The sequence below is a fragment of the Microcaecilia unicolor genome, chromosome 1 (genome assembly GCF_901765095.1).
Source record: "Microcaecilia unicolor chromosome 1, aMicUni1.1, whole genome shotgun sequence".
NCBI lineage: Eukaryota > Metazoa > Chordata > Amphibia > Gymnophiona > Siphonopidae > Microcaecilia > Microcaecilia unicolor.
The window spans coordinates 731,387,226-731,413,632 of NC_044031.1; the positions used below are offsets into that span (position 1 = coordinate 731,387,226).

Here is a 26,407-nt window from a genome sequence, read left to right on the forward strand (position 1 = left end):
GTCTCGTTTGTTTGTTTTTGGGTTTGCTGTTACAGTTTAGTTGTTGTTGGAGCGAATCTCTTGCTGTGAGCTGCACGAGTTCCTCCCGCATTAGCGGTTGCAGGGTATCTTTAATTTTTCTGGAGACAGGAGAATAAGACTTAAGTCCTGGTTTGAAGGTCCACATGGCTTTGATATTGAGGTTTGAGTGGCTACACGTTTCCACATATAGTGAACCTCGGAGGTTCTCTCTATATCCACTTGCTGGCAGAGGGACATAACCCAGCAGTCTCTGGGTTGATCTGTCGGGACTTAATGGAAAGAAAATGATCAGGTAAGAACTAATTTTACCTTTTCCTTAGCGTCCCTCCGGACTGGCCCAGGATTGGACTGATGGGTGGTGTACACCTTCCAGCAGGTGGAGACTGAGAAAAATTCTGACTAGAGAGCCAGTAAGAGCCCTGGCCATGTGACCCTAGCCTCAGTGTTTTCTCAGTCTCCAGCAGGCAGGAGGTGAGCCCATTAGTTAGTCTCTCTCGATCTCTCTCTCTCTCTCTCGACAATAATATTTTTTTGTCTGTGCCTGGCGAATCTGAGGCTTGGCAGTTAGGGATTTCTTTTCCTTTCCAGAATTTCTTCCTCCGTTTCCTCACGTTTTGGCAGCGGCGGTTTGTTTAAAAAAAAAAAAGGTGTGAAGCGTTGTTTCAAGGGCAGAGAGAGCTCCGCTATGGAGGGAAGGCTAAAGTCTGGTTTTGTCAGCGCCGGGATGCAAGTGCTCTCGGTTCGCAGTAGTTTCTACGGAATTAAGACGTTCGGTGCCTCTTCTTCTGTTGGAGTCACCGATTTCCCGGCTTTTTCGTTTGCCCGGTCTGTCACGTCTGCTTCAGTGTCCTCCATTTTTTCTCCTTCGGACCTCCCTCATTCTTTTAATTTTGGCACGGAAGACCGCCATTTTGCCCGCAGCTGCTGCAGCTTCTCCGCGGCATTGCTTCTCTCATACTCCGTTTTCTGGAGTGCAAAAGGGAACGGAGGCAGTGTAGTCTGGAAGACCTCAGGAGGGGGGATTTCCCCCTGAGTTTCTTCCAGCTGTAAAAATGTTGGCGCCATTAGTGTGTGTGGGGGGGGGAGGTCCCCCGATTCGGTAGTTTTAAGTGCGGTCGGGTCAGCCTCTCTGGCAGCGCTGATTTCGGTAAATGCTGCATTCCTGCCTACTTTACCGGCCTCTCTACCGGCTCTGTCTCAGACTCCTGTTTCTTCAGCGGGTGAAAGTGGCTTCCCGCCTGACTTTGTGGTATAAACGTACTAAACTTTTTTTTATTGCACAAAGCTGCTTCAGGAGAGGCTTCAGTGACGAGGTCTCAGGAAGGCCAAGCAGCGGCTGCTAAGTGGCTCAGGCAGTTTTGAGATTTAGAAGAGGATTTTCTTCTGATTTGGACCAGGAAATACCATCCTTGGAGGAGACATCGGTGTTTCCGGAAGGTCATTTTCCTGAGGACCTCGGTCAGCTGGAAGGTGGTGCGGGGCCTTTCTCTGCGGGGTAGGATCCTTCAGTGGTGAGAATTTTTCATAAAGATGATCTGCAGGAGCTTATTTCTCAGGTTTCCACTAACTTGCAATTTGAGGAGCAGGAGACCCCAGTGGCGGAGTCCAGAAAGGTGGATTTACTGGTGAAAAGTATTCATAGGCCAGGTAAGACTTTTCCAGTGCATCAGGATATTAGGGACATCATTCAGGCACAGTGGGAGGTTCTGGATTCTGCCTTTCGTCTTGCTAGATCCATGCTCAGGCTTATCTTGTTCCGGATTCAGACAAGGATCTTTTACGCCCTCCAGTGGTGGATGCCGTAGTGTCCGCAGTCATTAAACGAAATATGGTTCCCTTGGATGGCGGGACGACTTGGAGGGATGTCCAGGATTGCCATATAGAATCCTTGTTAAAGAATAGTTTTGATGTTTCTGCTCTGGCAGTGCAGGCTGCTATCTGTGCTTCTTAGTAGCGAGAGCCTCTTTTCTTTGGTCTGAAAAGGTCTTGGACCGTTCTGATGGTTTTTCAGCGATAGATGCCAAAGTGGTGAAGTTGGAAATTGGTTCGGCCTTTTTGGTGGATGCTCTTTATGGCTTGCTTCATGCCTCTTCTAAGTCTATGGCTCTTTGCGTGGCAGCCGTTGCTCTCTTTGGCTTTGTGGCTGGTCTGCGGATGTGGCCTCTATGTTCAAGCTTAGTAAATTTCCTTTTAAGGGTTCTTTTCTCTTTTGCGATGAGTTGGATAAGCTGCTGCATAGCCTGGGTGAGGTTAAAGTCCCGAGGCTTCCTGAGGATTGTCCCAGGGAGCCAGGATGTGGTGGTTTTTCCGGCCGTGGTAGAGACTGTGATTTTCGATATAGGCAGAGTAGTTCCATTTCAATGATCCAAGTTTTTTTCAGAGGACCTACTCCTTTTGGGGTGGTCGTAGAGGCGGTCGGGAAACGGGAAATTCTTTCTCGTCTTCCTCCCATCCTCAGCAATGAAGGTTTGTGGACCCAGCCTCTGGTTCAGGTAGGAGCTCGGTTGGCACAGTTTTATGGGAGGTGGGCCCAAATTACTTCAGACCAGTGAGTTCTAGAGGTTATTCGCGATGGGGTTCGCCTTAGAGTTTGCTCGTCCTTTGTCAGACGCTTTTGTGGAGTTTCCCTGCCGTTTTCTGCTCAAAGCCAAGGCAGGGCTGTCAGGGACACACTACACAGACTATGGTGACGATGAGGCATATTTTCAAAGCACTTAGCCTTCCAAAGTTCCATAGGTTTCTATGGAACTTTGGAAGGCTAAGTGCTTTGAAAATATGCTTCTTTGTGGTCGATCATTGTGGTGATGCAGACCGGGTAGTTTCTGACGTAGCTCGACCTCACAGAAACCTACTTGCATATCCCTATTTGACCGGCACACCGTTTCTTCTCCAAGGTGACGATCTTGAATATTCTCAAATTTCCCACTCATCCATTACAGTGGACTTAACTGTCCGGTTAAAAACTGCTACTATGAATTTAATTGAGCCATTTTAAATCAGCTGAAATTGGGGCAGATTTGTTACTACAGAAATACTAGGAAGCTTAGATTTTCAATCTGGAATGTGAGTGCATAAAATTAGGATTTTAAATTCTCCCCCTTTTTTCCATTACGAACTCAAGGTGAGTTACAAGTACACAACTTGTCCATGACTAGGTGAACTTGGTCTAAGTTGTATCTTAGACAATGGAGTGTTGGTGTTAATAGGTGGAGAAGGATTTGAACCCTGGCTTCCATGATTTTCAGTAAAAAAATATATGTGGGTTTCAATCAAATCAACCTGGTGTGGGTAAATCAATAATTTCCAACAATTCCACCAGCTTAAATGATATATAACTCAACTACAAAACTTTTTTTATATTTTTAATTTGCAGTGCTCAGTAGTGCTGTAGTGTCCTTTAAACCAACTGTCTGGTTCAGAACTGCAGCCGTCTCACATCATAGCACAAGCCCTCCCTACCTTCCAATTCTCACAGGGTTAAACAATAAACACTCCCTGACAAAAGAACAAAAGATGTAATACTATAAACATTTATCTTGGCTGTTTGTGGGCCAGTGCTCGGGTCTGCAGTGCTTCCAGAGCACCCGTGATTGCTGTTTGATGTGATTAAAACAACCGGCTCTCTGTCTCTATCCCCAACGTGGAGCCACGTTTCACATTTTCAAGCTTTTTCAAGAGGATGTATGTACAATCTGTTGAATAAAATGGGAGAGTTGAATAAAACGGGAGGAGCGTGCAGAGTAATCTCTCCCGTTTTATTCAACAGATTGTACATACATCCCCTTGAAAAAGCTTGAAAATGTGAAACGTGGCTCCACATTGGGGATAGAGACAGAGAGCCGGTTGTTTTAATCACATCAAACACCAATCACGGGTGCTCTGGAAGCACTGCAGACCCGAGCACTGGCCCACAAACAGCCAAGATAAATGTTTATAGTATTACATCTTTTGTTCTTTTGTCAGGGAGTGTTTATTGTTTAACCCTGTGAGAATTGGAAGGTAGGGAGGGCTTGTGCTTTGATGTGAGACGGCTGCAGTTCTGAACCAGAGACAGTTGGTTTAAAGGACACTACAGCACTGCAAATTAAAAATATAAAAAAAGTTTTGTAGTTGTTATATATCATTTAAGCTGGTGGAATTGTTGGGAAATTTCATGATTTTCAGCAGCTGCTTTTTCCACTAGGTTACACTTTCTTTTTGTTTCAAGTATTTGCTAATTCTGTAACTGTTTGACAGAACATTTGAATGCTGTGTACTGAAGCTGTAACTGTGTAGAGATGAAAGATGTCTTGTTATCCTGATCCTTCAAATTTCCAAGAAAGTCACTATTTTTGTGATTCATTTTGAATAGGATGATGGTTCACATTTCTGCCATGCCCTCTGATGAGAGCTAACTTGTCATCTTGGTGTCGGGAATTATTTTGCCTGCCATTAAAATCAAGCCAGTGCTTTAAACACTAAATGTTTACCCGTAACAGAGGCAGTTAACGACCAGACCAGAGGAAATGCTCAACACACTTCTTTTATGCTGCTAGGAAATATAAGAAATATTTTATATTAACACCAGACTATGAAAATGATTCTCTCAAATGGTAAAATTTTGCATTTGATAGCTCCACCTAAGTAAGATTTGAATGAATTTTCACTTCCCAGGTTGACTGTACAGCAAATTCAAACACGTGTAACAAATACGGAGTCAGTGGCTATCCCACTTTGAAAATTTTCCGAGATGGCGAGGAGTCGGGTGCTTATGATGGGCCAAGAACAGCAGGTATGATGATTTGTCATTTAATTAATGGTATAAGGGTGCTAGCTGTTCACCAACTGAGGCTTATTTCATCACAGTAGTACTTTGTGTTCTTGTTAGGAATGTATTTTAACTGCTGCATACTGTGACATTACCAGGCCTCTAAGTTTATTTTTTCCTGCATTTTCATAATTTAGTGCCTTAGTCTGTAGCACTTTACAGACAAATTGACATTCCTGCATTAACCATTCAAACTGCAATCCTGGAGGGCCTGCAAACCAAGCCAGTCTTTCACGATATTAATATGCATGAAATATTTGCATGCAGTTCATGCAAATCTAATGAATATTCTTTAGGGGTATTCTGAAAGTCTGACTAGTTTGTAGCTAACTAAGATTGTAGCTTTATTCCTCAGGGATAGTGAAAGCTTACACTAAAGTTCTTGAATTCTAAGACTGTTTTCACTGCAGTGCTTTGCAGTCCTTCAAATGAGATGATAAAAATGCATTATACTACTACTACTTACTTCTATAGCGCTACTAGATGTACGCAGTGCTGTACACTTGAACATGAAGAGACAGTCCCTGCTCGACAGAGCTTTCAATCTAATTAGGACAGACAGGACAAATAAGAGAGAAGCAAATTACTGAGGTGGGGATGATAAAATAAGGGTACTGAACAAGGGAGTAAGGGTTAGAAGTTAAAAGCAGCATCAAAAAGGTGGGCTTTTAGCCTAGATTTGAAGACGGCCATAGATGAAGCTTGACGGACCGGATCAGGAAGTTTATTCCAGGCATATGGTGCAGCAAGATAAAAGGAACGGAGTCTGGAGTTAGCAGTGGAGGAGAAGGGTGCAGATAAGAGAGATTTACCCAGTGAACGGAGTTCCCGGGCAGGAATGTAGGGAGAGATGAGAGTGGAGAGGTACTGAGGAGCTGCAGAGTGAATGCACTTATAAGTCAATAAGAGGAGTTTGAACAGTATGCGGAAATGGATAGGGAGCCAGTGACGTGACTTGAGGAGAGGGCTAATATGAGCCTAGTGACACTGGCAAAATACAAGTCGTGCGGCAGAATTTTGAACAGATTCGAGGGATGGCTAAATGGGAGACCTGTGATAAGCAAGTTGCAATAGTTTAAGCGAGAGGTGATAAGAGTGTGGATAAGGTTTCTGGTAGTGTGCTTAGAAAGGAAAGGGCAAATTTTGGTGATATTATAGAGAAAGAAACGACAGGTTTTAGCTGTCTGCTGAGTATGTGCAGAGAAGGAGAGGAGTTGAAGATGACCCCAAGGTTACGAGCTGATGAGACAGGGAGGATGATGAGAGTGTTATCCACAGAAATAGAGAATGGGGGAAGAGGAGAGGTTGGTTTAGGGGGAAAGATAAGAAGCTCAGTCTTGGTCATGCTTAGTTTCAGATGGCAGTGAGAAATCCAGGCGGCAATGTCAAACAGGAAGGCTGATACTTGGGCCTGGATTCCTGCTGAGATTTCTGGTGCGGAGAGGTAGATCTGGGAGTCATCAGCGTAAAGATGGTACTGAAAACCATGGGATGAGATCAGAGTACCAAGGGAAGAAGTATAGATAAAAAAAGAAGAGGTCCCAGGACAGATCCCTGAGGATTATAGCATTATACATTAGATACTGAATAAGCACTCACTTCTTATCTTGGTATATTAAAAATCTTCTCTAGTTTTGCTGTCTGTTTTATGTGGCCTGAGGAGCAGTAACTTCTGCATTGTATGGTTCAAGCTTTCAGAGAGCTGAATGGTGTTGGAGAAATAGGAAATGTGCAGTTTTTTTTGTTTTGTTTTTCTGTAGCTGCAGTCAGTTAGGGTACAGACATAGTGAAAGCTAGTGTGGTATATATGAAACAGGGTAAAGGCTAGAGGGTATATGAAACGGAGCCAATTGCCTCTCTCCATAGCGTCCCACAGATCAATCCAGAGATGAGCGACTTATGTCCCTCTACCAGCAGGTGGAGATAACAGCAAACCTCAAAGGTTTGCCATATGGACCTTAGCTTCAGTATTCTCTCTATCTCAGCAGGTGGATGGACATATACTGTGCTGCTCTCTGATTGAGCTAGCTCCTGGCTTGTTCCCTCAGGTTTAGTTGAGCTGGGGGTCTTGGGCTGGAGTCTGCCTTTTTGGGATACACCTGGTGGTACCAGGTCCCTCCGTCCCTCCTTTCCTGCCAGCATGTGCTTCTTATGCTCCTGCTTGAAAAAAGAAAAAAGAAAACACTCTTCAGACAGGCCGTTTGTTAATCTGCCACTCAGATGCTGAGAAGTCCACAGAGAGTATTTAGTCTTTTATTTGTGCCGGTATTCCGTTCTCCTTCAGTCACAGTTCGAAGGGGGAGCACGGGCTTGGCGGGTGTTTGTTCGCCGGCAGCTGCCATTTTGTGGATTCCCTTTGGTGGTGGCAACAGGCACGAGAGAGTTTTTTTTTTTTTTTTTTTTTTGACAGGGCGCCTTTCTCTTCCCAGTTTGCCGACGCTCCTCTCCAGCTCGTATCCTTTGCAGGGGCTTTTTTTTTTTGGGGGGGGGGGGGGGGGCGTTTTTTCGCAGGCAGCCTCCATTTGGAAGAGTCACTTCGGCGGTGCCGGTAGGCAGGAGAGCTTTCCTCTTGTTTTCCGGTTTGTCCAACGCTGCGCTTCGGCTTTTGCAGGGGCACTGTTGTGGCGCCAGTTTCCTGGGCTGTGGCGGTTTGCTTCCTCGGTCCTCCTTGAATTTTTGGGGAGGTTCAAGCTAACCCGCTTCGTGCACGGTTTAATTTTCTAGCGCCGCTGCCCAGTTAGAGGAGCCGTTGGTTCGGACGGTCTTTTTTTTTTTTCCTCTGGCCCAGTGCCTCCTTATTTTCTTCAGTGCAGCACGCGTCCTCGGCTGAGCGGTTTTCGCAGTCGTTTCTTCTAGCGCTGTAGTTTCCTCGGCTTCCTTGTTTGTTCTGCCTCTTGGCCTGAGTATACTCAGTTCCGCTTTCCTTTGCGCTGCTATTGTACGCGGAGCTGTACACTCTTATTTGCAGGTACTTTCTCTGGTGCTTGAGGGCTTAATTTCTAAGTTTTGTTTTCTAAGGCAGTGGAGGATTGTGTGACGGGATCATGGGAACCTGCAATGGGAGTCGGATCAGTGTCTGCTGCACTGACCTCTGGCCTACTCCTCCACTTCTCCTGTGGTGGGTGGCCCTTCGGAATTATTTTTCTAGGGGCCCATGATATCAGAGTTTCTGGGTAAGATGTCAGCAGATAGGACCTATGCTATCCATCAAGTCTGCTATACAGTTCAGCTCCTTGTTTAAGGTGCTGTATTTCCTTGTTTGACTTGCTTTGTCGGGGTGCAGACTGACCTGAGGAAGAAAGTTCTGCTATTCAAAAGCTACTGAAAAACTGTATTATCCTTTTTTGTTGGACTGACAACTTTTTTGTGCACTTTCTATTACTTCATGTATGTAGTTTGTCTTACTATTTCAGCTTTTCACAAGGAGCTATTATATGTTTTCATCTTCTCTACTGCTGTGTGCTTGTGAGAAGTCACTGGAACAGGATTTCCCTTTTCTCCATGGACAAGAGCAATTTGCAGCCACACAGTTGAATTATGTCATAGTGACTGAATCGATCTGGCTAATGTTACAGCTATGAAAGCTCTACAGAACTTTTATACACATGTGTGGGAATTCTTGCCTCAATGTACATATTATAAATACAGTAAACCCCACCCTCCATCACTTTTTCCACGGTATGCGGTAAGACCCTAGCACCAGTTTCACCTGTCAGAATTTCACTTTATTTCAAGATTACCACCTCAACTTAATTAATCTGACTTGGCTTCTTTATTTTCAATGTCATCGAAAAAACAAGGTTTCAAGCGATGTACTTCTTGTTTGTTAAAATGTTGATATACTGCCTTCTTACAGAAGGTTGAGTGGTTTACAATACAAATTTGAATATCAGATACAAAAAATAGAAAATCCATGAAAATAGTATAGTGTAGGGCATCATTCACATACAGTAAAGTTAAAAGTAAAGGGGTAAAAGAGAGGGAAAGGAACAGGGAGGGGAAACCTTTGTGTCGTAATTCACACCGAAGCACTCACATCTGGACATAGAGCAAAACCAAAAGCAGTCTGAAAGAAAGATTTAAGTTTGGTCATAAACTTGGCACAGATCTGGTGGTAAGCTGTTCCATAAGTGTGGTGCTAGGGAAAAGAAAGCAGAGTGATGGGTAGACTTCTAGTGGGCTTGTTTAGGAGAGGGTAATACTAGCCGATTGGTATCCAGGGATCGTAGACAGCGTGAGGAGGTATATAGTACGTCCAGGGAAGCAAGTGGGCTGTTAAAGTGAAGATTGTAAGGAGAAGGACCTTAAATTGAATATGGTAGGGGGGTGGGGAAAGAAGGGGTAATTGGTTCGAAGCAGGGATCTTTAAATAACAAAATGTATTCAGTGTCTTCGCAAGGACCACCTTGACAAAAACTGTCTGGACTATGTAAGCATGCTGCCACGCACCATAAAACAAAATCACAAAATGAGGAATTATTTACATACCTGAGTTCTAATGTCACTGCAGCAGGCAAAAAAGCTGTTTCAAAGACAAAAACACTGCTTCTCAAATGTCAGCAGCTTTTATTCCTGTTCTCTCCATTGCAGACATGCACTGAGATCGGACAATTCAATCTCTTCTTCAATGTTGAAAGTTGCCTTTCATAGTGTACTGCCCAGCTCTGACTGGCATCAAGACGTTATGCCTCCCTACCACCTGAAAAGCCTCTGAACAGCACGTTGGAGCTTTTCTCCCTCGACCCTGACATGTAGGCACCAACACAGTTCCACAGCTCCTTCCAGCCAGCATTGGAGGCACTCGCATAAGCACCACAACCATGCTTCCTTCTGTCGGCACTGATCTTCTACGCAAACAAGTGAGAACCTTCCAGTCTCATTCTACCTCTCCACTGAGCTCTGCAGGAGCCCTAGTTTCTGATACTGATCTTTTACAACTCCAGCACTATCAGGAACAGGTACCACCAACAAAGTCAGCCCTGCACTAGATCCCCTTCTTAAACATCCTCTACCACACAGGAAATGCTCGTGGTGCATGTTGACATCTGAATCTGTGGAGATGGAGCTGCCTTTGGAGTATGACTCCACACCACTGCATTCACACTAGTCCTGATACCTCATCACTACGTGCAGATGCTGATTTGAGCAGAGGAACTCCGGGACTCCCTTCAGACCATCACCTCTGCCTTCAAAAACGTCACAACCTGAGGATTCTTTGTACCCCAAGTTCCTTTTGAAGTTGGTGACACCTCTCAACCTGATCCAGGAATGAAAAAATTTCAAACTCTGCATTACCTCAAAGCACCTAAAGAAATCATCACTCTTCCTTTCCATGAGATTCTTGTGCACCAACACAATCTCGTTTGGAATAATCCTTATACTTCAGACACACCAAGAAAAATCTAGATACAAAGTATAAAGTGGAAAACATGAGATTTGGTAAACCCCAGTTGTCACACCAGTCAATTGTCCGTTCAGATATGAGGAAACATATAAAAGTTCCAGAGATCGTTCAAACCTTCCTGCAATCAAAGATATGAATGTGATGGACCAGATGGGTAAACAAACCTATCAAAATGCCATATTTAAATAGCCAAATTGGGATGCATATGTTCCATTGTATAGAGTACCAATTTACTATTAAGGATAAACTTAATAGAACAATAGATTCTTTGCCTGCTTCCTCAAAGACTACACTCCATTCCCTTATGCAAGACCTTGAGGAGTGTGCAAGAAGCATGATTAGAGCGACACAATTCCTATGATACTTCAGTGCATGGAGTAGCAGTGGACATATTTACATGACTGCTAGTCTGGTTTATTTTATTTTATTTGCTGCATTTATATCCCACATTTCCCCACCTATTTGCAGGCTCAATGTGGCTTACAATATAATAGAACGACAATCATATTGATGGAATAAGAAAATCAGAATATAGATAAAAGGTGCATAGGAATATCATGGTTGAAAGCTTCTGCCCTAAGGGACGACATACACAAATGTTGCCAGTGCATCCTGTACATGGGAGACTCTGACAACAGTGTCAAGGAAATTGATGATGGAGGACAGCACAGCACTGGACATCCTCAAAGATGACAACATTGAAACAACCATGTGGGTCTTATAAGAAAGCATCTTATTACACCTCCAAGAAAAAATGATACCCCTCGAGGGCAGTATCCTTATAATAAACCTTACAAACAATATAAGGGTAATAAGCAAGAGAGGTTGCAACAGCAGAACAGGACATTCCGCGACAAGAAAACAGTCTGCATCATTTCAGCCTGACTATAGAAAAAAATGCAAGTTACAGTATCTGGCTCTGGATCAGCTGATGTTCCAGATTCTTTCAATGGATGGTATTGAGATTGCTTTCAGTGAGAAAATTCGATCATTGAATGTTTTTGATTCATCATTTAATGTTTCATTTTGTTTTATTTCTATTGATTATCATTTAATATGAAATGACAAGTAGCTAAGGTGATTAGTACTGTATTTTTTTTAATTAAGGCTTGTTAGATTGAAGGATTATTTATCCTTTGAAAATTTTCATTGGATTCCAGGCATAGTAATGCCTCACTTTGATTACAGTAATCTGTTCTTAGGTTTGCCAAAATTTGCTTTACAGTCTTTACAGATAGCACAAAATGCCGCAGCCTATGTGCTTTTGGGAATGAATTGTTTTGAACATTATACGTGCTCTTGTTTCTTTACATTGGCTACCCATTAATGTATAGAGTGCAATATAAGATTCTATTGATGCTATTTAAAGTGATAACTAAAAATCTCTACAGTCAGCAAGTTTGCATTTACATCAGCATATTTCTTCTTGTTTCAGCGAGCATTTGATATTTCTTCTTAAAACCAAGTTGCAATACGGTAAAGTTAGATTTTGCTGTTTAAGAAGAAAACATGGTTATGTTGTGTTTTGTGAAATGTGTATTATTAATGTGGATTGTTCCCTGTTCAGGGTTGTAGATGTGTGGGATATAAATCTTAAATAAAAAGTAAATAAAAATCATCTCAGCCAAAGAATACTGATTAGTTTTTGACTGTCCCAAACATTACGGTCAGTTTTTTTTTTTTTTGCACACGTTTGGATAAGAATAACATTGGATTCTTTGCTACTTTCGATGTTCATTAAGGATCTCTCTCTTATCCGTCGCCTGCCATTCAGACATTTAGTATGGCCCATAGTTCCAGATCTAACCAATCAATTGCAAGAAGTAGTAGGTTGATGAAATGTGATAGAACTGTTGCAGCCCTTACATCGGAATATCAGGCTCTTTTCCCAATGTTTTCTCACCAAAAAAAAGGGCGGGGTTTGACAATTTCTCGACTTGCGGCCATTGAACACATCCATTAAAAAGGAGACGTATAGAAAGCAAGACTTCCCATGATCCTGCCACTATTAGACTGACATTTGTTATCTCTGGACTTGAAAGATGCATACTCACACATTCCAGTCCATCCTTCTTTGTCAGTATCTCCATTTTCAATTAGGAGAGCAACGTTACCAGTACAAAGCACACCACACATTGGCCCCAAGAGTTTTCACCAAATGTCATTACAGTAGTGGTTTACCTGCAACGACAAGGTATTGCGGTGTTTCCGTATCTAGATGACTGGTTAATATCAGCATCGACATCAACCAACACCCACCAAGCATTGCTGTACATCTTCTTTCAGAACTGGGATTTTTGATCAATGTAAAGTCTCAGATGATCTCCCCCTGTCCAATAACTCAAATTCATTGGAGTGTTTCTCCAAACTCCTCAGGCATTGCTATGTCCAGAACAGAAATAATTGGGCGCTGGTGCTCCAACTACAATTGGTAACATTCATGACTGCCAGATCTTTGTCTTGTTGGGATACATGGTATTTAATGGCTTCCATGGTGCCATTAGCATGACTCAACATGAGTACTTCAATGGCATCTAAGAGATCGCTGGATTCAGGCCACATAATCGCTGTCAATGAAAGTCAGCTTGGCACAACAAATCAAGGGCTCCCTCGTGGTGGACACATACAACTGATCAGGGAGTATTGTTCCATCCTCTGCCATCAACCATCTATTTGACAACAGATGCATCAAAGCAAGGATGTGGAGCGCATCTCAAAATAGGACTTGTCTCATGGACTCTGGCAGAGCATAAGCACAGTATTAATTTCTTAGAATTGCGAGTGATCAAACTAGCTATCCGTGTTCCAACAGTTTACCAATCATGTAATCCATGTGCTCACGGACATTCAAGTGGCATCAACAAGCAAGGGGGAACAGGATACTGCACTGTATACAGAGAAGTGATAGAGATATGGCAGTCTGTACTAGATATTTATTCCACTCTTATGGCATCATATCTTCAGGAAAGCTGAATACAGTCAGACTTGCTCAGCAGGAAACTGGAACCTCAAAATCACTGTTACTCGTTCACTCTTCGAGATGGGAGGAGCCACTTATTGACCTGTTCACATCCCCACTGAATGCCAAATGTCTAAGATAAAACTGCTCAAAGTATCAGTCTGAAAAGAGAAGCAGAGGATGCCTTCCAGCTGAACTGGACAAATGGTCTCCCCTATGCTTATCCTCCAATCCCACTAACTTCAAAAATACAAAAGGCGAGGTCGAAGGAGCAACTCTCCTCCTACTAGCTCCATATTGGCCCAGACAGACCTGGTTCTTGTTACTCCTGCACATAAATACACAGCCACCAGAACCAGACCTAATTACACAGCATCAAGGATATCTTTTCATCCAAACCTCAGCTCTCTTCACCTCACAGCATGGACAGCATGGTTTCTCTGCCTATGGAATTCACATTAATAGACTTCTCTCAAGAAGTGTTGGATGTTCTTGCATCCAGGAAAGAATCAACCAGGAAGTCCATGGTGCAAAATGATACCGCTTTTCTCAGTGATAAGATCAAAGGCACCTGGAGCTGAACACTTTTCTACTTGGGTTTTGGATTACCTCCTCTATTTGTCTCGGGCTGGCTTATCATATAACTCCAAGGTTATCTTGAAGTGTTGTCCATATTTCATACCTGCTGAACAAGATGAATCTTGTCAAACACCTTGTTAATAAAAGATTTTATGTAGGGTTTGTTACATCTACATCCTCTATTTTGACTACCTTCGTCGGCATGAGAGATAAATTTGGTGTATCAATATAATATCACAAAGAGCTTATTCAGATATCGCTAATAATCAATGTCCACGTCACAGCCAATAAAGATATCCTTACTAATCCTGAAAAATTAATAAATATTAGGAGGAAAAAACCTCAAATTATAAAGGCACACTCCTATTGTTAACACCAACCATCGGGAGGTCCTTTAAATCATCACGGGTAAAAAAAAACCTCCTTATTTTCTGTTATCTTGCAAATACTGTAATATCTTTTTACTCTATTTTAAACCAAAATAACAAAACCCATCTATATATATCTAGTACGGGAAAGTGGCACTTACCTTATTCAATTACAGTCAACTCGACACCTTCCACGGCCTGACTTGGTGCTCAGTGCACTCACCTTCGCACCCTTTGAGCGCCTGGGTCTCACAGAGAAAACGTTCTTGGCATGGCAGACATTTTTAGTCACATTAATGTCAGCAAGATGCATCGATGAAATACAAGCATTTGTTCATTACCCAACATTTTGTGTTGGTTCATTACCCAACATTTACTCAAGTACTTCATGACAAAATTACTATCCTAAATTCTTGCCAAAAGTCTCCTTTTCAGCTTCCTGTCTTTTATCCACTGCCTCATATGGATGACACACAACACAGACTACACACCTTGGACTGTGTGTAAGAGCACTTACCATTTATCTTCACAGAACAGCCTGGGCAGACAGACCATCTCAACTATCTCTATCTGTTTGGATATTTGACCATAACCTGTTAAAAAGGGAACTCTGTCTCACTGGATTGTGGCATGCATTTGTTGCTATCAGCATGTGGCCACTACAGCATTCTTCGTACCGTATGTAACAGTTCATTGCTTTAGTGCCAAGGCGGCAACAAGCGCCCCAATCTACTTCATCTCAAGATATCCGCAGAGTGGCTACTTGGTCAACAGCACATACATTTAACAAACATTACTGTATTGACATTGCATCCTCTGCAGACTCTCTTTGGCAAGTGGCTCTCTCCTTTGGAATATGAGGCATCAACTCTCCTCCTCCTACATCAGGTACCAGACATTCTCGCAAATAATTATTACATATATGCACCATGAGTAATTTGTCTGTTATCTGTGAAACTTGAGTTTTCAATTGTATGGCTGCAAGATTACTCTGTCCAGGGAGAAATAAGTTGTTTACCTGTAAAAGTAGTTCTCTTTGGACAGATCTTGCAGTCACACAAACCCACCCTACCGTTCTGGAGTTGCTGCCAGCTTTCAGACATAAGTGATGGAGGGTGGGGTTTACAGTATTTTTATAGTATGTACAGTAAGGCTGGAATTCCTGCACATGCATATGTTTTCTAGAGCTTTCACAGCTGCGACATTGGCCACATCGATTCAGTCACAGTAATGTAATTGTGTGGTTTAAGATCTGTCCAAGGAGAACTACCATTAAAGGTAAGTAACTTTTTTTATTTTGGCTTTGGTATGTAATTAAATCAACTGATTTCCTTTTCCTAAGATGGTATCGTCAGTCACCTGAAGAAACAAGCAGGCCCTGCTTCAGTGACACTCAGATCTGTTGAAGAGTTTGAGCAGTTCATTGGCGACAAGGATCCTTCAGTTGTAGGTGAGTAGAAATTAAACTGACCATGAATGGAGCCAGATTCTGACTATCAGTTAGTGTTGACATTACAGGCAGTGAAAGTTGTATGGAATTGTCAAGTACTTTCTGATAACTGCTGTAGAGTATTGATCCTTACAAAATACAATAACGTTTGTTTTTGTTAATCTTTTTGACTTGATATAGTGATCAGTTACTCATTGTACTGTGTAAATCCATGGGCATGAGCCATGGAGCAGGGGATGTAATTCTTTATCACTACATTTCATACAATATTCACTCACAAAGAAGATGGGCTAGATACAAACCTACAACTATCGGCTATAATACTAGCCAATAAATATGTATAAACTACATAATCAGCAAAGGATTTCTTATACCATAAATTTAAGTATAGATTAAAAGGGAAGGGGAAAAGCCTCAAAACTTGGGTAGCTCCTATACAAGTTGTTTTTTTTTTTTTTTTTTTTTTTTAATGCTCCTGTGTCTCAATTATTGGCAAAAAACCTTCCCAAAAGTTCTAGTTTTCAAAATTAAGTCAATATTTTCAAAGCAGAGTTGTCCCACATTGCATCCAACCTATGAGATCTGGAGGGTGGTGAGCCATGGGTTTACCCTGGAATTTGTGGAGCCAGTTTCCTACACCTCTGTGTCGTTCCCTGCACCTCTGCTGCCAGAAGGCAGTCAAGGTTATCCTTCAGTACCTATTAAAGTTGAGGACAATGGAGCCAGTCTCCCAGCAGGAAAAAGGCAGAAGATACAACTTTATTTTGTGGTCCTCAAGAAAAGCGGATCCTTCAAACCAGTCCTGAATCTCAAGGGGAGTCACGTTACAACATTTAAATTGATGACACAGCAAAATACAGATATCCAACATTTGAGAGATACAGAAAAAATTAAAGTAAAAATTAGAGGCAATACAAAACCAAGCTGAAAACTTGTCATCAAATTAAGAATAATTATCTCCCCATACCAACAAAAACTCCACCCCGCCTCTTCAAATGTATAAAACTGAGTTGGTGGGTGGGGGAAAGCAGAGAAATGAAAATTAGAACAGGGCCATAGCCCCCAAGAGACCATATTCCTTGTAGTCTCTCGGAGCCTCCAAAAACAAAAGGGGGGGCCCCAACTGAAGTACCCGTAGCTCCCACCCTAGGGCACCCCTTCGCAGCCCACACCCATTAGACTACTTTCACTAATCTATTAGATAACATATTCAGCAAGAAACTATGTCCTAATGATGTCAGTATTTGAAGATGAGTCCCAAATAAGCAAGAATCTCTGCATGCATTTATGAGAAGAGGCAGGGCATGCACCTGATTCCTCCAGCCCCAAAATGGTGGAACATCTACAACAATCCAGGCCTGCAATACACATTTAAGGGCCACCAACCTTGACTTTTGGAATAAAAGGAATGTCCCTTTCCCTCCCAGGGTCCTAGCATCCACAGCCCCCAACTAGTAGGTCTGTGGGGCCAGAGGAGCTGACACATGCAGGTCAGAACCAAGAAAATGACTTAGGTCTCTCCAAAAAGTCTGAACCTTCAGACAGCTCCAGGAAGATGAAAAAATTAATTTTCCTCTAGAATATTTAAGGCACCGTGCAGTAGACAAAAGCCCCGCACGAGAAAGCTGCATCTGGGAAATATAAGCCCTGTGTAGGAATCAAAAATGTTTTTCCTGCAGGACAGTTGTCACCACCATCCTTAGGTTGTTTTTAAGGCTAAGAGCAGATCCAAATTCCACCGGGGGGGGGGGGGGGGTGCTGATGTCCTGTTCCCATCTATCTTGCAACCACCCAAACTCCTTCCCCCTCACTCACTCACTAATCACCCTATGAAGGCCAGCAATGGACAGCTTCTCCTCAAGAGTTAGAGGCAAAGCCCTTAAACCTTCCCCCATTTGTGCTCCCAAAGCTACCCTTGGTAGACTAGAGTAAGGGTTTTAGCTGACAGTAAGCAAAGCAGTCTCCACTCCCTAGAGTCCAAAGCTATAAGGTAGTCCAATGTTTTCAGTGCTTCCTCTGGGGTAAGTACAGGCTCCAAGAGGGTCAAACCCCTAGCTTCCCATCTGGTGAATATTCGATTTTTCTCTCCCGGGCAGAAAAGCAATATTACAATAAATAGGCAATTGATCTGTTACCAACAGCCCCCCCCCCCCCCCCCCCCCCCCAGTGAAGCTAATTCAAAATTTCCAAGCACCCCATAAAGGATGGAAAATTACACTTCCGCCCCCAAGGGCATGGAAGTACCTGGCATGGAACCTGCAGCAGCAAGAGAAAATAAGGCAAAAATAAAGCTCTCATAAAAGATGGGTGTATAATCCTGGCCTCTAGTAAACCAATCAAAGATGATGTAACAAGACAGGCCAGATTGTAAAGCCTCATGTTGGGAAGACCCAGGTGCCCATCAACCAGTGAAATTGGGTTTTAACTTTCTTTCCCACCCAACAGTCTGGAAAACAACCTATTCAAAGGGTACGATCTGCTTTCAGTAATCTCAAAGGGAGATTCCATATCATCAAGCTGATCAATCCGTAGACTGGTGGGTTGTGTCCATCTACCAGCAGGTGGAGATAGAGAGCAAACTTTTGCCTCCCTATATGTGGTCATGTGCTGCCGGAAACTCCCCAGTATGTTCTCTATCTCAGCAGGTGGTGGTCACACACAGCAGCAGCTCTGGCTAGGCCTTCAAGCCTAATTTTTAGGTTTTGTTGAGTGCCTGGGGTTGAGGGCTCTTTTGAGCAAGTGCAAACCTGGTGGTGCCAGGTCCCTCCTTTTCTCCCCCCTCCCGCTGGCTCCGTTTAAAAAAAAAAAAAAAATTTTTAAACGTCCTTAAAGGCGTTTATTTCGACGTTTATTTAAACGTTCATTGCAGCTACTCACTGGGACACCAGTTCGTTACAGCTCGGAGCGGACAGCAGGTAATTTTTACCTTTTTATAGCGGGCAGGGGGTTCCCCGATTCTTCTCCTCGTGGCATATGGCGTCGGAGGGCGAGGGCGCAAAGGGTCGCTCCCCGGATCGCTTGAGCGCTTCTAGAGGGGATGCGGGGGTCTTACAGCCTGATTCGCCCTTGTTGGGTGACAGTTTCGTGACCGATGAATGTCCCAGTCCTTCCTCCGGCATGGCGGTTTTTCCCGCCATAAGCGCCCATCCCCCGCTCCTCGCCTCCGCCATCTTGGCCGGCCACGCGGCTCGGCCGGCTCCTTCGTGGGCCGCCCTTGAGGTTGGAGACATTAATGCCATGAACGCCCTTAATTTGGGCGACGGCACAAAAGCGGCTAAAGTTAAGCGCCGTTCTTCCCGCGCGGCTCCTTCGCGGAGTGTCGCGCCGGACGCCATTTTGGATGCGCAGCATGTCTCTCCCCCGCTCTTGCGAGCGCCGGTTGAGGGTGCGTCTAGGGCTGTTGCCCAGGCTGCGGAAGTGCACAGTCTGGGGGGTTTCTCCCCCGTGTTTGTTTTGCTGCTGCATCAGGCTTTCCTCATGCAAAACGCTGCCCCTGCTCCCTCGTCTGGTAAAGAGGTTGAGGTTCCCAGAGGTAAACGCCCTCGGGTTGATTCCCAGGCCTTGGAGGACTTTGTCTCCTCCGATGTAGATGAGGGCAGCGTGTCTGAGGTCTCCCAACGGTCCTTTGCGGATTCCTTGGAGGAGACGGATCCCCGCTCGGATGGAGCGGATGACCCCTCTGCAGCGGCTGTTTAGCTCAGAGGTTTTGCCCAACCTGTTAGTGCAGGCCATGGGCATTTTGAAGATTTCCTCTCCGGAGGACGTCTCTCCCTCAGCCCCTGTTGGCTCTGCCATTATGCTGGGGACGAAGCGCCCGCCTAGAACCTTCCACATGCATGATGCCATGCACTCTTTAATTTCGGCTCAATGGGATGTCCCGGAAGCGAGCCTTAAAGTGGCTAGGGCTATGTCCCGCCGCTATCCTTTGCCTGAAGGTGAACGTGAGGCCTTTCTGTGGCCTACCGTGGATTCTTTAATCACTGCGGTGACTAAGAAAACGGCGTTACCAGTGGAAGGTGGCATGGCCCTAAAGGACGCCCAAGACAGAGGATTGGAGGCGGCCTTAAGGTCGTCCTTTGAGGCGGCTGCTTTAAGTTTGCAGGCCTCAGTTTGCGGCTCCTATGTGGCCAGGGCGTGCCTGACTATGGTGCAGCGGGCTTCCCCCTCGGATCATTCCTTGAGGGCTGTTTGGCCGGCCCTGGAATCGGGCTTAGCCTATTTGGCAGACTTGCTGTATGATGTCTTGAGAGCCTCAGCTAAAGGCATGGCTCAGACAATCTCTGCGCGGCGGTGGCTTTGGCTGAAACATTGGTCTGCTGACCATGCCTCTAAATCCTGCCTGGCTAGATTGCCTTTTAAAGGCAAGCTGCTCTTTGGGGTCGAGCTGGACAAAATCGTGTCCGATCTCGGCACGTCTAAGGGCAAGAAGTTACCAGAGGTCAGGGCTCGGGCTAGTACTCGCCCTGGTACCTCCAGAGGACGGGCTCAGGAAGCCCGTCGGTACCGCCCGGGCAGGTCTGGCTCCTCTGCCCTCTCTTCCTTTAAGAGGAACTTCTCCCCCAAGCAGCATTCCTTTCGCAGAGACCGCCGTCCCGGAGGTGCTCCCTCCGGTCCTCCCCCAGGGTCTCGTACCCAATGACGGGGCCTTGGTCCACGCCTCAGTGCAGATTGGAGGACGGCTGTCCTCGTTTATGGGCGAGTGGACCACAATAACTTCAGACGCTTGAGTGCTGGAAGTCATCAGAGACGGCTACAAGCTAGAGTTCTGCCGACCCTTAAAAGACGGGTTTGTACTCTCTCCCTGCAAGTCTCCGGTCAAAGCTGTGGCAGTGCAGCAGACCTTGGACAATCTGTTCCGCCTGGGGGCGGTCGTTCCGGTGCCAGAGAATCAGCCTGGCAAGGGACGTTACTCCTTTTTCTTTGTGATTCCAAAGAAAGGAGGTTCTGTACGGCCTATCCTCGACCTCAAGGGGTCCATTGGGCCTTGAAAGTTCGGCACTTTCGCATGGAGACCCTCCGCTCTGTTATAGCGGCAGTGAAGGCAGGAGAGTTCCTGGCATCCTTGGACTTCAAGGACGCGTACTTGCATATTCCCATCTGGCCTCCTCATCAACGCTTTTTGCGTTTTGCAGTACTGGTCGACACTTCCAGTTCAGAGCCCTCCCGTTCGGGTTGGCTACTGCTCCGCGGACCTTCTCCAAAGTAATGGTGGTCATCGCGGCCTTCCTGTGGAAGGAAGGAGTTCAAGTCCATTCTTATCTGGACGACTGGTTGATCCAAGCCCCTCTTATGCAGAGTGCGGCAAAGCTGTGAACCGGGTGGTTGCTCTTTCGAGCTCCCTGAGGTGGATCATCAACTGGGAGAAAAGCCAGCTGCGCCCGACTCAGTCCCTGGAGCATCTGGGAGTTCGATTCGACACCCAAGTGGGCAGAGTGTTCCTGCCAGACAATTGGATTGTCAAGCTTCAGGCTCAGGTGGACTAGTTCCTAGTAGCCTCTCCTATTCGGACTTGGGACTATGTGCAGCTGTTGGGCTCTATGTCGGCCACAATGGATGTAGTGCCCTGGGCCAGGGCTCATATGAGACCACTTCGACAATCTCTGCTGCTGCGCTGGACTCCGATGTCGGAGGATTATGCTGTGCGCCTTCCCTTGGACCCAGCAGTGCGCAAGGCGCTGAGCTGGTGGACGCAGACAGACAAGTTGTCTGCAGGAATGCCTCTGGTGACCCCGGAGTGGATTGTCGTCACGACGGACGCCTCTTTGTCGGGCTGGGGAGCCCTCTTCTTGGGAAGGACAGCGCAGGGGCTCTGGTCTCCTGCAGAGGCAAGTGGTCTATCAACCTCCTGGAACTCAGAGCCATTCGGTTGGCGTTTTTGGAGTTCATCCCGGTACTGGCGTTGAAGCCAGTACGGGTCCTGTTGGACAATGCCACGGCTGTGGTCTGTCAACCGCCAGGGAGGTACCAAGAGCGCCCCTTTAGCCAAGGCAGCCGTGAATCTATGCCAGTGGGCGGTAGCGAGCCTGGAGCAGCTGTCAGCAGCCCACATTGCCGGAGTCATGAATGTCAAGGCGGATTTTCTCAGTCGCCATACCTTGGATCCCGGAGAGTGGCAGTTATCGGCTCAGGCGTTCTTGGATATCACGAAGCGCTGGGGCCAGCCGAGCCTAGATCTATTGGCGTCATCGGCCAGTTGCCAAGTGCCGCGTTTTTTCAGCAGAGGACGGGACCCTCGATCTCTGGGAGTTGATGCTCTCCTCTAACAGTGGCCAACACAAGAGCTTCTCTATGTGTTCCCGCCCTGGCCCATGTTGGGCAGGGTGCTAGACCGATTGGCAAAGCATCCGGGCTGGATAATCCTGGTGGGGCTGCCAGTGGAGCAGGGTCTGTTACATCAGGGTCCCGTGGTGATGGAGGATCCCTCCCCCTTTGGGCTTACGGCCTGGCTATTGAGCGGCAGCGTCTGAGGAAGAAGGACTTCTCAGACAAGGTCATCGCCACTATGCTGAGAGCGAGGAAGCGCTCTACTTTTACTGCTTACGCCAGGGTTTGGCGTACCTTTGCAGCGTGGCGAAGCAGGCTCATTTTCTTCATTCACTGCTCCAATTTCTTCAGTGTTGGCATTCCTGCAAGAAGGTCTGGAGAAAGGCCTGTCGCTCAGTTCCCTTTAAGTCCAGGTAGCGGCCCTGGCTTGCTTCAGGGACCGCCTGAAGGGTGCTTCCCTGGCTTCGTAGCCAGATGTGGTGCGTTTTCTCAAGGGAGTTAAGCACCTGCGCCCTCCTCTGCACTCAATGGTGCCTGCGTGGAATTTTAACCTGGTGCTCAGAGCATTACAGAAGCCGCCTTTTGAACCCTTGTTGAGGGCATCTCTGAAAGACCTGACGTTGAAAGCAGTCTTTTTGGTGGCTATCCTTCAGCCAGAAGAGTTTCCGAGCTCCAGGCACTCTCATGTCGAGAGTCTTTTCTGCAGTTCACTGAGGCAGGAGTGACTATTCGCACAGTGCCTTCCTTCCTGCCCAAGATTGTTTCTCGCTTCCATGTGAATCAGCAGCTCTGTCTCCCTTCCTTTCGTAGGGAGGACTACCCAGAGGAGTACTCTGCTCTTAAATATCTGGATGTGAGACGAGTCATCATCAGATACTTGGAAGTGACCAATGATTTCCGGAAATCGGATCATCTGTTTGTCCTGTTGGCAGGTCCTCGTAAGGGTCTGCAGGCTGCTAAGCCTCCAGTGGCAAGATGGGTCAAGGAAGTCATTGCCGCGGCTTATGTGGCCGCGGGGAAGGTGCCGCCTATCCAGCTGAAGGCTCACTCCACTAGAGCTCAGGCGGCCTCGAGGGCAGAGGCCGGGTCCGTCTCCTTGGAAGAGATATGCAAGGCGGCAACTTGGGCATCGGCCCATACATTCTCCAAGCATTACCGCTTGACTGTGGCGGCACGGGCGGAGGCCTGGTGTGGAGCTTCAGTGTTGAGTTCAGGGATTTCTATGTCCCGCCCTGGGTGAGTACTGCTTCGGTACATCCCACCAGTCTATGGATTGATCAGCTTGATGATATGGAAGGTAAAATTATGTATAATCATACCTGATAATTTTCTTTCCATTAATCATAGCTGATCAATCCATAGCCCCGCCCAGATATCTGTATGGTTTCTATTCTGGTTGCATTTCAGGTTCAAGTTTAGTCTTCAGTTACTTCAGGAAGACTTCGGGTTCAAGTTTTTTCACTTGGATTCTTCAAGAGTTGAGACGAGTTTGTGTTACAGTGAGCTGCTGCATTCCTCTCCCCTCCGTTTTACGGGGCTGGATTGAGACATAAATTCTGCCGGCACTCCCTCCCGCTTCGTGCGGTTGTAGGGCAGTTTTGTACCCCTCCCGCTTCGGCGGTGCTAGGGTCAGTCAGCTCCTCTTGCGGTTGCAGGATAAGCCAGATCCCCCCGCATCGGTGGGTGTGGTGTCCCTCCCCCGCTCCACGGGGATGAGCTGGACGGATTCCCCTCCCCCACTTGTGTGGGGATGAGCTGGGTTAATTCCCTTCCCCCGTTTCGGCGGTGGTGAGCTGGGCAGAGTGTCCCTTTGTGGGTGTAATTCTCTAAGTGCTGAGTCCTGCAGATGGAGCTTTGATATCGACATACTGAGGAGTTTCCGGCAGCACATGACCACATATAGGGAGGCAAAAGTTTGCTCTCTATCTCCACCTGCTGGTAGATGGACACAACCCACCAGTCTATGGATTGATCAGCTATGATTAATGGAAAGAAAATTATCAGGTATGATTATACATAATTTTACCATTTGAAGCAGAGAGCGCCATTTAGGGAACAAACCATCTTAATCAAATTTATCCTGCCCATTGAGGACAAAGGCAGATGATGCCAGACCTCCAACTGGCCCCTTGTCTCCTCCAAAGGTTTAGAGATGCTTATGGAACTAATCCCCAACTGTATGCCAAGAGAGCGAAATGTGACCGTTGCCCACTGAAGAGGAATATTCTTCCCCAAAATCTGTGTCGTCCGAGGGTAGCAGTAATGATTTTTGGAAATTAAGAAGCTTAAAACCAGCAAAATCGCCATATTCAGAAAAACTCACCAGCAAGGCAGTAGAGGAATTATATGGATGTAGTAAATGGACTAACAAGTCATCTCCAAAGGCAGCAACTCTGGGTTAGTGTAGACATCTCAAATCAAAGGATCCAAAGTTGGTATGAATAACGGGGAGAGTGGGCGGGCTACCCCGACAAGTGCCTTAGAAAATAGGGGAAGCCTCTGACGAAAACCCCATTAACCACTACCTTAGCCCTGGGTTCAGTATACAAAATTCTTATAAAACAGATTGTGATCCCCAAATCCATATTTCTACATAACTGAACATAAATTCCCAGTTGATCTTGTCGAAGGCTTTCTCTGCATCGAAACTCACTATTAGAGAAGGTAGAGCCGCCCATTCCTGATGTTGCAGGGAAGCAAGAATTCTGCAGACATTTTTGACAACAGAACACCCCTTAACACACCCCACCTGAAGTTCATGTAAGAGGGTAGGCAAGAGTTACGCCATCCTATTTGCCAGGACCTTGGCCAAGAGCTTTATCTCCGCATTCAAAAGAGAAATCAGTTGATAGGAATCCAGCAGCAATAGGTCTTTCCTTGGCTTCAAAAGGACAATATGTGTGGAGGCAGTGATGTCACGCAGAGAGATGGCAGCTTGAAAATCAGGCTACATCAGGGCAGGAGAATAATAGTCGGTGGGGTCTGAGAGAAGCTCTGCAAAAATGGAAGCGCCGTCGTCCATGCGACGTGAGGAGAACGTGGGCGAGACTGCTTTTGAGGAGACCCCGGAAGAGGTAGCAGAGGCTCCAGCGGCGATGCCAAGTCGTTCGGAGGAATAGCAGGGTTCGGGATGGGGGGGGGGGGGGGGTGGAAAGTCAGCGGCGTCTTTACCTCGGAGGGGAGAGTCGCATGTTCCAGAGAACACTCAGGAGTCAGCTGTGGCAGGAGATATGGTGACTTCGGAGGAGCAGCTCAAAGATCAGGTTGAACGGAGAGTTCTGGAGTCCTGTGTGGATGTGGAGGAGGTTGAGGGCTGATGGGGGAGAGAAGGAGGCAGCAGCAGCTAGAAGTGAGCTTTCTGAGGAGCTTGGAATCAATCAGCAGCGGGGCCCAAAGAAAGGTGTGACCAAGATGGTGGGGGCAGAAGGCCCAAGGAGAGCTGATTTATTGGAGGTGAGAGATCCTGAAAGGGGGGAGTCTGTGAGTAGTGTGGTAAAAGCATGGTTCAAGGATCTGAAGGAGGATTTTGCGGGAGTGCGGAAGGATATTCATATGGCGATGAGAGACATCCATGCAGAATTAAGGGACTTGGGGTCTAGGGTTGAAGAGGTTAAGGAGGAGGAGGAGGTCGAGACCCTCAAGACTGAGGTGTGTTTGCTGAGGCAGGCGCTCACAGATGGGCATGAGGATTTCCAAAGTGTTAAAGAGCAGTTGGAAGACCTGGAAAACAGGTCTCGAAAAAATAATCTGTGCTTCAAGGGAGTCCCAGAGTCTGATCTCTTTAACTGTCCGGCTGTGATTCAGGAGATATGTGAGTTTATTTTATATCCAGAGGGGAGGGGTGAGAGGACTGAATTGAAGATCCAGAGGGGCCACAGAGAGACTTTGTTCCAAGGGACATTGTGGTCTGTTTTGCGGATTTCCCTTTAAAGGAGAAGATTTTGGCTAAAGCGAAACAGCAAGGAGAAATTAAGTGGAAAACTGCAAGATCGGGGTTTATCAAGATTTGACGTGGAGCACTTTGTAGAAATGCAGATCCTTTAGGGAAGTTACTGTGTTTGAGAGCTAAAGGGATATGTTATAGGTGGCTGTTTCCCTGCTATGTGGCTAACGGTGGAAGGCAAGTCACGCAAGATCAATACCCCGGAGGAGGTGTGGTCAGCTCTGAGGTCCTTGGGATGCAAGGGAATTTCCGAATCGAGCGGAGATGGATGAGCGGGTCCCTGAGTCTGTTCTGGTCACGAAATGGCAGAAGGTGGTGGTGAAAGGGAAGACAACAGCGAAATCCACTAGTTGAAGTGCAGAGAAGTGGGGATAAGCTGCATATGTTGCAAATGATGCTGTATATGATGGATATCCAGACAAGAGGACTGGCGTAGTTTTAAGGGGCTGGTTGGGGGGGGAGGGGGGTTCTACGGGAAAAATGTGAAGGAGGATAGGAGTGGGAGGGGTGGCTTTGGAGGGGGAGGAGAGGGGGGATAGAAGGTGGTAGGGGATTGGGTTATAGGTAAGAGGAGTCTGTGGGTCATTTCCTTAGTGATTGGTTTGCGGGTGG

At 46.1% G+C, this 26,407-nt stretch overlaps 1 protein-coding gene across 1 annotated transcript in view; it reads left to right on the forward strand.

The window, feature by feature from the left end:
* Positions 1 to 26,407, forward strand: part of PDIA3 (protein disulfide isomerase family A member 3) — a 105,672-nt gene that overhangs the window by 20,217 nt on the left and 59,048 nt on the right. The window contains exons 3-4 of the mRNA XM_030189641.1: positions 4,675 to 4,792; positions 15,481 to 15,588. Coding sequence (XP_030045501.1) covers positions 4,675 to 4,792; positions 15,481 to 15,588 — 226 coding nt within the window. The remainder of the gene's footprint in view (positions 1 to 4,674; positions 4,793 to 15,480; positions 15,589 to 26,407) is intronic.